This window comes from Pleuronectes platessa, chromosome 22, assembly GCF_947347685.1.
Source record: "Pleuronectes platessa chromosome 22, fPlePla1.1, whole genome shotgun sequence".
Taxonomy (NCBI): domain Eukaryota; kingdom Metazoa; phylum Chordata; class Actinopteri; order Pleuronectiformes; family Pleuronectidae; genus Pleuronectes; species Pleuronectes platessa.
Window position 1 is genome coordinate 15,192,016 of NC_070647.1, and position 11,090 is coordinate 15,203,105.

General features: G+C 43.4%; 1 protein-coding gene across 1 annotated transcript in view; it reads right to left on the minus strand.

Moving 5' to 3' along the window:
• LOC128429199 (ankyrin repeat and sterile alpha motif domain-containing protein 1B) overlaps positions 1-10,783 on the minus strand; it is a 35,328-nt gene extending 24,545 nt beyond the window's left edge. Inside the window, exons 1-2 of the mRNA XM_053415476.1 lie at positions 10,688-10,783; positions 4,112-4,298 (exon numbers count right to left, since the gene is read on the minus strand). Coding sequence (XP_053271451.1) covers positions 4,112-4,298; positions 10,688-10,783 — 283 coding nt within the window. The remainder of the gene's footprint in view (positions 1-4,111; positions 4,299-10,687) is intronic.
• Between the last annotated feature and the right edge of the window lie 307 nt (positions 10,784-11,090).

An 11,090-nucleotide genomic window follows, 5' to 3' on the forward strand; every position in this document is an offset into this window, starting at 1 on the left:
CAGTTTGCACACACACACACACACACACACACACACACACACAGGCATTGTAAACCAAACATCTTCTGCCGTTCTCGTCCTCCTGCCTTTCAAATCAAACTCAAGCTTTCAACCTTGATTGACGCTCTGTCACGCCCCGAGTGGAGAAGCAGCGAGAGGGGAGCTATAATTTCATCAAAACCTCCATCTACCACATGACAGGGGTGTAGGTGTGTAGGTGTGTATGTGTGTGTGTGTGTGTGTGTGTGTGTGTGTGTGTGTGTGTGTGTGTGTGTGTTTTAACGGCAGGGAAGATTCCTGTTATCTGATGTAAGAGGAGATCAGCACAGCCCCATTTCTGCCTCCTATGGAAAATGAGGTGGAGGATGTCCACATGCTCATTTCTGTTAAATGATTATGATCAAACGAGTTAATAACAGTGGCCGCTAATTGAAGGGCTTATTTCATAAAGTGTCAAACTATTCAGGTGTGGACTCAGAAGGAGGGAACGGCTTCAGATGTGATGGTGTCACAGACAGACAGCAAAGGGCAGAGCCGAGGTGTCAGAAGGACATTTGTGTATTTGCATGAGTGCCTGAGTATCAAACGAATGCAGCCAACACAGGCTTAATGATCAAGCACGAGGCGCTGACAGACCCTTTGTGTGTTTGTGCCGAAGAGTGCGATTGTAGTTGGGAGCTGATGTCAAGGTACAAGTGAAGAGTTTGATATTTGAGAACAAAGACCTGAATTAAGCAACGGAGGCCTAATGAATTTGACTCCTTCCAGTGAACACACACAGTCTGAGCCGATGATTGCTTTGCCATTTTCGGCTCATTAGCTGCAGCTCATCGATCTCTCAGTGGATCGGTGGTCGGATGCATTATGAAGAAAGCAGGAGTTTGTGTTTTACCACAACTGAGTAGAGAAGTGAAGAGAACAGCACGTCTGAAGCAATTTCAAATATTAAATGAAGTAAAAGAGTAAGTCCATCGTAAAAGTATAACGTAAAGTAATATCATCTTAAATTCGTGAAATGAAGTAGAAGAGTTAAGTAATTCCACTTTAAATTCAAAGAATAAAGTAAATAAAGTTATTCCACCGTAATTCCTAAAATAAAGGAAAAGTGTAAAACAAAGTTATCTTTTCTTTTTGAACACGTCACAGGGGGCGCTGCTTGATTGCAGTGATTTAGCAGAACCCTGCACTGCACTGGACTCCCTGCACCGAGGGAAGGTTTCTCTCAAGTGACGTCCAACGTTACGTAAACCGAGGCTCCGCAGGATCGGCGCCCGCTGATGGATGGGGTTAAAAATAGTGTCTTCTTTTCTACCCGATCGCCCACGCCGGTGCCAGCTACCTGCGTTCTCCACTGCAGCTATTGTGTAAAATGTGAGGCTGCCGGGAGGAACAGTTTAGGTTCTTTTTAAAGGGAGAGAACGAGAGGAATAAGAAGAGGAGAGACAGATGTGGGGAGGAGGGAAGGAAGGAAAGACCTTTTATGGTGAGCGGAGGGTAAAATAAAGAACTCAAATCACTTTCTTGTCATTTCAACCTCCAGAAATCTCACATTTTATTCTCTCCGTTTCCTCCCGACACCCGATAACGTCACACTGTCATTCTCTCCCACTCTTTCACTGGCATCCTTTACCTTCTGTACCCACATATTTTCTCTCTCTCTCCCTCCCTCTCTCCCTCTCCCTCTCTCTCTCCCTCTCCCTCCCTCCCTCTCTCTCTCTCTCCCTCCCTCCCCCCACTTGTTACCATGGCAACCCCACAATGGGCCTTACACAGCTAATAAGTAGAGAGAGAGCAAGAGGGATGAGCGGTGGAGCGGAGAAGCAGAGAGAGAAAAGAGAGAGAAGGGAGGGAGGGAGGGAGGAAAAAAAACTAAATGGAAGTATAAATGGATGCCAATCTATTCCTGGTATTAGAGATTGAGGCGAGAGAGAGAGAGAGAATTAATCAAATTCATTCTAGGTTTTATCTATACAATTCTGTGAGTGCTCATATAAAGTATTTCTGTTAGTGCAGTATATAAGGTATTATGTGTGCATTTTAATCACTTTAATGTAAATGTTCTTTTTCTAAGTCAGAGCAAGAAAACGACAAAGATTGAGAACAAATAATTTAAAAACTAAAAAGCAAGGATCGTTATGATTTTTCAGGACTTAAATAGGAGATAATTAATTATTTCAAAAGTTTGATTTTCGCTGGAAATTAGATCTAAAGCACTAAACCCTCTTGTGATATACCTGGGTGAACAATCATCAGTGACCTGCAGGAGCGAGGTCGTCCACTAAACAGAAGGTCGTAGGTTCATTCCCCAGCGTTTCCACTCTGCAGAGTATGAACAGTGAGTGAGGGAAGCTTATGTTGCTGTATGAATATGGATTGTACTGTGATATGCTTTGAATGGTCGATAGAACTGTATATACACAATCCATTACCAGTTTACAACCTACTTCTCATTCACTGGTTCATACACAAAACACACAGGTGAGTGTGACCGACAATGAGAAGAGAAAGAGAGAGAGAGATGTATTCACAGTAAAAAATAGGAGATCGATAATTGCTCATTATGTTCAGTGGGTTCAAGAAGGAAATTACCCACGTGTTACATAAACATCCACAGCTGAGCTTCAAGAGGAATGGAAGATGGAGATGTCTCATTGAATTTGATCTCTGTGTGCGTCTCTGTGTGCGTCTCTGTGTGCGTCTCTGTGTGCGTCTCTGTGTGCATGCACCTGTGGATTGATAATGGATGTGTTTTTGTTTGAGGCACCACACAGATCAAAGCCTCGCTGGGCCTCTGAAATACTGGAGGACACACACACACACGCGCACACATGCACAAACGCACACACACAGACAATGCCTCCCGCCTGCTTTCTGTCCTCTGTCTTAGCCTGACAGCAGTGGGTGTGAGGGACAGTTGGACAGTTGGACAGACACCCAGGTGAGAGACGGAAGGATTCACGACCAAGGCCGCTTCGCCATGACAACAAGGAATCTGGTCACCATGGTAACGCAAGAAGCGAGTGACAGAGAGGAAATGAGGCTCAGGAGCAAACCAGTAAGCGAGCCAGTGGTTCCCACGTCCCAGTGTCCAAGCGTACTGGGCAAACCAATAATACAATAAATCTTTAGAAAAAAAATACTGCAGACAGAATCGAATCAGAAATAAAGAGAGAAATGTATTTTTAAACGTGAGCCTGAAATCTGAAAAAGTTGCTTATATATTAGTTATCTTAGGGTTCATGACAACATTTTAGAAACACACGTGAATAGTAAACACGTTTTTTGCATTTTTTTTAACATTCATGTATTCGTGTTTGTTCTAAAAGAACTGAAATGTGCTTCGAGTGCAGATTTAATACTTAACCGCCCTCGTTAGGAGCTTCTTTGGAGAAAACACCTCCATTACATAGAATATTGCTTTTGGAGCAGAAACTTTAAAAACTCAGCGGGGGGGGGGGATTCATTAGATGAACCTAACAGTGTTTCATCTCGTCAGGCAGTGAGTGCGACGCCCCACAGGACCAACGTGCTGGTGTCTCGGAGCCCGGGTTCCTCTCAGGATATCCAGGACAGTGTTCCAGCGTCAGGAGCTTGTTTTCGTCCTGATTTCCACCCAAACAGACTTCAGAGGAATATTTAGTTTTCACCTGAGAAAACCTCTTTAAGATGTCTCTGCTCTGCACAAGAGGCTGTTTGGTTTGACGGGTTTTTTAAACGACCTCTTTCAGATACACAAGACTCGATCATCGATGAACCATGATAAGCACTGATACAGGATCAAAATGTTTGGTAGAATAATTCTCAGAGCTCGTTTACTTCAATTCTTAGACAAGTAGGAGATTATAGATCAGTGCTGCAATGTGTGGGAAACCTATCTACCTGATACTTGTGCCGTTTTCTGACATGAACTCAGGAGGATGTCTGCACAACTGGGTTTTTGTCTTGAACTTCCCCTTGAGGAGGGATTTGTGTTTCTGCAGCTCCTCCTCCAGGGGGAGGTCAGAGGTCAGGGTGGAGAGTTTTCCACCAACTGGTGTCTCCTCCAGCCGAGAGACAGAGCCTTTCACATCAAGCGACCTCCCACCCTCCCGACGGCTTCATGAGTCTTTACCTGTGAGCTGACAGTCGTCGTTGGAGCCGGCAGAGTCTTCCTGGTTGGGGCTGAGGGGGGGGCTGGCGGGGGGGCTGGTGCTGAAGCTGGCGTAGCCCAGGGACGAGCTCACCTCGCTGGGCTCACAGCTGTGGTTCACCGGCCTCTGGACGTCCAGGGACGAGGACAGAGAGGTCCGCTGCTTGGGCTAAAGGCAAAACAGGAGCAAGAAAAAGATGAAATATTAACTATATTCTTTCATGTAACTGACAATTGTGTGGCTTTAATCAGTGGTTCATGGTTTATGTAACATGTGAAAATGGTGCAAGGATATAAAAAAGAGAGGGATAGATACCTTATATCTTATAAGGTAGAGGCGAGAGAAAGACGGAGAAATGGACAAAAGGAGAGAGAGAGAGAGGGAGAGAGAGAGAGAGAGGATGTCATGATGACAGCTTACAGCCGAGTGAGAGAGTGAGAAGGAGAGGTAGAGGAACGTGAAACTGTAGACTGGCACCTGGTAAACACATCTTACATAATGAGGCTCTCAACAACCTGCTGCTGCTTCACAAACAGCTCCAGCAGTCAACACCCTGCTGTGTGTGTGTGTCTGTTTGTGCGTGTGTGTGTGTGTGTGTGTCTGCTTGTGTGTGTGTCAGAGGAAAGCAAATCAATACAGTGAAGCACCAAGGTTAAAATAAAACCCTGAAATACTGAAGGAGACTGACACACGACATGGACCACCTTCATAAGACCCTCACTTTGAGTCCAGGCACAAAACTGAACACTGACTAAGAAAGAAAGAAAGAAGGAGGGAATGGAATTAAACGCAGAGAAGGGAAGAATATTTCTATTCTTTCTGAGCTGGGTGCAAAGAAATTGGGTTTTTTAAGCATCTTCAGATCGACTGGACTAAAGTGAGATGAAAACAAAGGTAAAATGGGAACAGGGAAATGACTGGAACGTGGAGGAGGCATGGAAGATGAAGAGGAATGGAGAGGACTGGACAGGACGGAATGGAAAAACTGTGGAGATGAAAAGACACGGTGACAGAAAATGGCAGCACTGAGGAAAAGAGGAAATAAGGGAGAGAGCAGGACACAGAACAAATGATGGGAGGAGGTAAGAATGTTAATCAGGAGAGGAAGAAAGAGTTGGACTAAGAGGAGTGAGGAAGGAGGCAGCAACAAAAAAGAAAGAAGAAGGAAGGAACAACAGACGGAAGATAGGATTATTACTTTATTAAACATGAAAAATGTATATATTTAATTAAAAGTGCTCCAGATAAGGTTCAACAATTAAAAACTACAGTTATTTGCTTTTCTGTAAGTTTAACGAGGAGATAGATTCCACTTGTATTTGTAGAGTTATCACGAAGCCATAATTCTAAACAAGCATAAGCAGCTCCGAGATCTTAGTTCATATTTTATATACGGCCGCAAAAGAGTCGTATTGATCTTCTCCTCCAACTCTTGGCAAGAAATTGTAGTGTACAGAACTATAGGGTTTGTTTTTCAAAGTCACTTTGAAAACCCTGCTGCTGTAAGAGAAAGGTCAAATCAACAGAAGTTCAACCCACAACCTGATATCAGCCAATAAACACGGAGCTTTTTCACTGCAGAATTCTAACCTAGACGAGCAGAAGAGACACAACAACCGTCCCGACCAGTGCAGCCACAGCAGCACTTTCCTTTTCCAGTGGACATTCGGTCAATGGGGAATAACACCACAGCAGCAACATCCCACCGAGACCATGGATGTTTAAAGGACCAATACATCAAGCAGACAGGATCACAGCAGCACGGACGAGCAACGGGGAATAAAGACAATGACAGACCGGACAGGGCCGAGGGGAGGGACACGGCACAAAGCTCGCTGTCAAACACACAATGAATCTCTGTAATCAAGAAAAACTAAATAAATCTTACACAGTCAAATAAAAACCTCTTCTTTATTTGTGCCCAGGTAGGAAAAAACAGAACCTATAGTGTTGTATAGATTCTCAACACTAGAGTATAATCGGAACCATCTTGGGATAGATTTCAAGGGTAGACAGTAGAAAAGGAAAAAACATTTCTCTATATTTGTGTGTTCTCAAGTTTAAAAGATAAAAATACCTCACATCTGTTGTTTTGTCTGGTTTCCCTTGTTTTTAAAATCAATGTGCAGATACTTCTGGGGACGGATCTCAAAGACATAGCCTAACTTACATCTTTGTCACCCTGAATGTCCGACCAAACATTTGACATTGAAGTTTGACCGACAGAACTCTTAGTCAGGTGCAGCTCTGTAGGGTTCTCTTAAAATCAAACACAAGAGGATGTAAAATGTTGACATGAAACGACAATCGACCCAGAAAGACGGAGCCGCTGATGTGGGACACTGTGGCATTTCAAAGTGAGAGGTTGCAGTGTGTGTGTGTGTGTGTGTGTGTGTGTGTGTGTGTGTGTGTGTGTGTGTGTGTGTGTGTGTTCAACTTCTCCTTCTCAGCGTTCGAGCATGTCTTAACACCCACACTCATCGGCGCCTTGTCTCGGTGCATTTCGCTTCAGCTTCTTTCTAACGACTAAAAGGCGTCGTCTCTCTGGGCTCATGCTTATTAGGAACTCACACATGCACATAAACACACTCACACCCAACAAAACACACACACAGAGAAAAAAACACTGCACGCTGTAGTTCTGGCTGAGGCTCAGCGTGTACAATGCAAATGGGCAGCAGGCTAATGAACATGCCATGGCCAATTGGATTAATGAGCGTGTACACACACACACACACAATGACACGCACACAATGACACAGGAAGGGAGGTCCTCCATGCCTGACTAAACTACAGTGAAAACCCTTTTCCCAGCCTGTAACAGCATCCCTGGGGGAAAACATGCTGTTTAACACTTAACTAATGGGTGTAGGTGCTAATAAATGACACAACCATTAGCTAGAAGAAAGCATCTCCTCACCCAAGATGAGGCGAGTGGTGTCTCTGCAGTTTGAGTTGTATGTACTGGAAAAAGTTTTTTCTACTATGAGAAAATGAGAAATCATGTAGATTTATGATAATCAATCATAAAATGATCCTAATTACCAGATGAGATACTGGGGAGTCGGGAAACAAATATCCACGGTTGATGAATGGAACTAAATTAACTGTGCAACCTGTTTGCTAAACAAATGACAGAATGTAGTTGTACTAAGAGTGTGTGGGGGGGAAGGGGGGTGAATATCGCCATTTCCATTTAGTCTCTTTACCGGCTGACAAATTAATCAGTTTAACGTGAGCTGGGGACTGAGAGGGAATTATCCTCGTGGCTTTAATCGATATTTTCTGTTGTTGGATCAACTTCTCTCGTGTATAACAGCAGCTTGGAGAGAGTGACGCTGTATCGAGCGACGCGTGTGTCTTCAGAAGAAATAGAGTTTCTATTTCACGTGCATAGAAGATAAAACACGCAGGATCAAATATTAATACACATCAGGATTCAAACACAACTCACACATCCTGAGTCCCTAACCTAAAATATAATGGAAACACAGGATCTCTTGTACTTTTGACGTAATTGGGAGGCAGACTGTACAGATTCTGTTTCCCCACTGGTTCTCCCACGCAACCACCTCCCTCCTATTATCTGCCATCAGTCCACTCGCTCCTCTCGTCAGAGGAAATATTCTCTCCGTCCGTCCATCATGTGAAATTGTGAGAAACGCAGGAGGGCTGAACTCCGCTCGCTTTGAACCGGCACCATTTCCCCTCCTGTCCGATCCTCAGCACTAAAGCAGTTTTCCTGCCATATTCATGATGGCACACAATTTAAAAATGCAGTGCCGGGGCCAGCAGGGGCGAGCGGTCCATTTGGCTCACAACCAGCGAGGTGATTGAAAGGCACGGCTCGCTGGAACCATCAAAGTGCTACATACAGATTCGTTTGTTATGGGCTGAGAAATGGCCCGGACGTTTAACTCCCACTGGGGCATTAGCTTGAGTCCGTTTCAAGCAGCAGTGTGTGACCTGCTCCTCGGGGGCCACAGGCTGAATATCCTGCTGACCCGGGACCACACACATACACAAACATCTTAAACCTTAATAAGTAAATTAAAAAAAATGCAGCTCTGGTAAAACAGCCACTATATCTAGTGAATTTTTTTTTCTTTCACCTTCTCTTTTCTCGCTGCCTATCTTTAAAGCCAGACAACCAACATGATTGTTTTATCGATTGTGTGTGAATGTGTGCGTGTGCGTGTGTGTGTGTGTTTCTGCACACGTGGGCCCAGTGCCAGTGACAACACTGACAGAGCTGAGACACATTCCTGGATTCATACTGAGCAATCATGTATTGCAATCATGCGCAGATCCGAGCAAATATGCTGGAAGATTAACTGACTGGAGCAACACTGTCAGAGCGGGATCGTCAAGGGTGTGTGTGTGTGTGTGTGTGTGTGTGTGTCTGTGTGTGTGTGTGTGAGTGTCTGTGCTAAGTGACTGATGTGTGTGTGAGCAGATTAATGAGCTCTAAATGCCAAAGTGATTAGTGATTTTCTGGGGAAAACGGAGACACATTGACAAACGTGTCTAAAAACAGATTAACACGAGACAAACTCCGCAAAATGAAACTTTACTGAAACACTGAGGAAAAGAAAACAGCGATACGTCTTCATATCTATAGCTCAAGACTTTAAAATACTTTATCTACTCAATCGTCTAATGCTGGTCTGTTCATGTTTGAAAGATTAGTTTAAAAAAAATGCCATATTTGGACCTTTCCAGTGTCAGCGTGTCTGTTTGCTTATTTGTGGGAGTTAAAACATTTACATTACGAAATAAACAATGAAGAATGTATATAGTTTACAAACCTTTTTCTTAATTCAAGTTCCATAGAGTTGTTTATCGTTCTGTTTTCTTTTCGTTCATATATACATAATCAAACGTTTCACAGTGACAATCCAGCAGTGCAGAGTCCGTCTTTGTGCTTCTGGACTCTGGGAGTGTCTGTTGATTGTCTTGTTTGTTTACTATAATCATGTTGTCATCTCATAATCACTCCCCGGTGATGTTCAAATTACACATTTCCCCTTGTCACAGCTCCTCGGTCCCTGTCGGTCAAAACAAATCATCTTTACTTGGAGGAACGCACCAAAATCAATACCTCTCTGTTTTTCAAACCCCGGGTCAGGCTGATTGACGGCAGTGCTCATTAGGTGCCCTGCTCGAGGGCACTTTGACCACAGCGACATGGGGGGAGTTGAGAGCATCACTCAGCGGGTTATGACCAAGCCACAGCCATGCTGCTTCCTATATGCGTCAGCTGAGTCAGCACATTTACCATCGAGTGCTTTTACACGTGTGTGAGAGTATATCCTCTCAACCTCTGTGGGGGAAACGATCTATTATCTTCTGAAAAGCACCAGAACCTTAGTCTGTCGATCTGCACTCCACCCTGAGTGCGTGGTCAGGAGCTTGTTGTGTTCATCCAAACGCAAGGACCTCTTTGTGAGTGACAGCAGACGTGAATGTATACTCTCCACACTGGGCATCAGGACTTTCACTGCATCACATCCCCGAGCTGCAAACCCTCACCTAGAAATTTACCTTATCTTGTCTTTCTGTTTATTCTAACCTCCGTCTACTCTTTACATATAATATCTATCGCGTCTTCTGTCTCTCTTTTTCCATATTAAATGTATTTCTATAATCTGAACAAAGACGCGTTTAGGGCACTGATATCTTGGTGGAAACCTACACTCGGAAAAAGCACTAAAAAGTACCGTGATGTGTTATCCAGGTGAAATTAGAAAAATAAGCTGTGAGACAAGTCAATTTGGATTTAGGACACCTGAGGTTTTGAATTATTATTAGATACAGCAGCACAGCAGCAGGTTTTATTAAACTGTTTCTTTATTAAAGAGGCATTTTCTCCTGCTTCTCGGAAAAAATTAGATTTTCAACTTAATAAATAACGGTTTCACAGTAATTGCATGTATGGTTGACAAAGAAATGTCATTGCCTGATAACGATGAAATGTGTAAAGGATGAGCTATGATCAACTCTTTGTGAGCTGACAACCACCTGTGGTCCACCTATATTCTATTCTCTCCTTGGTGTCTCTAATGTCTCGTCATGAAATTAGAGACACGAATCCAAACGGCAATTATTTTGGATAAAACTATAAATCCCTGAAGGTCCAGATGTCATTTTCTCCCCCTTTTCAAAGACTAGATTCTCCGAGGTGTGACTGTATCCGAACAAGATTTCCAGAAAAGACCTTCTCTTGACACTTTTGTAAAATACGAGAATAACACTTCACTGTGTATCAAAATAAAAATAAATAGAAAATACAACAAAAGCGTTGAGCTGCACAAAAGCAACAAAAACATGACTCACTCCTGGCTTTACTTTTACTTTGAGCAAAAAGTGTTGCTTGGAAAACAGTCGGATATGTTTTTAAAATGTACAGATGATTAAAAAAAATCATTGAAAACTTAGTAAAGATCAAGTGTTGGTAGTTTAGGTCCTGACTTTTTCAAAATAGAGAAACAGATGCTAAATTCTGCGACTGGGCCAATGGAGGCTGCTTTTTGAGACAAACACAAACCGATCCTCACAAAGATGTCGATGTTTGTGCGTTCGTGTTCCATTATGTGATTCATGTGATAGTCAGAGAAACCATCTTCACTGAGCTCCAACACGAGTTCCACCATGGGTTCCCTCTGATGGGAATCTCTTTTAAACCTTTCAGATTCACACACAAGCAGCAAAGTAGGAAACAGAGCCAGTGGGTACATCTGATAACCCGGTGACGCAGCGTATACACGTCTCTGCTTTCCCTCTCTCTCCATCTTTACATTCGTTTAATTAATCCTTCCCTCTTTCTGCCCCTTGAATCCCATCTGACCACGTGATCCAGAGCTTCAACTCGTCCAGCTGACGACATAAAAACGACCCAAACATTAAGCCCCAGCGCCTGTGTTCTCTTCGTGCCTTTCAAAGGATAATTTCTTTTAAACA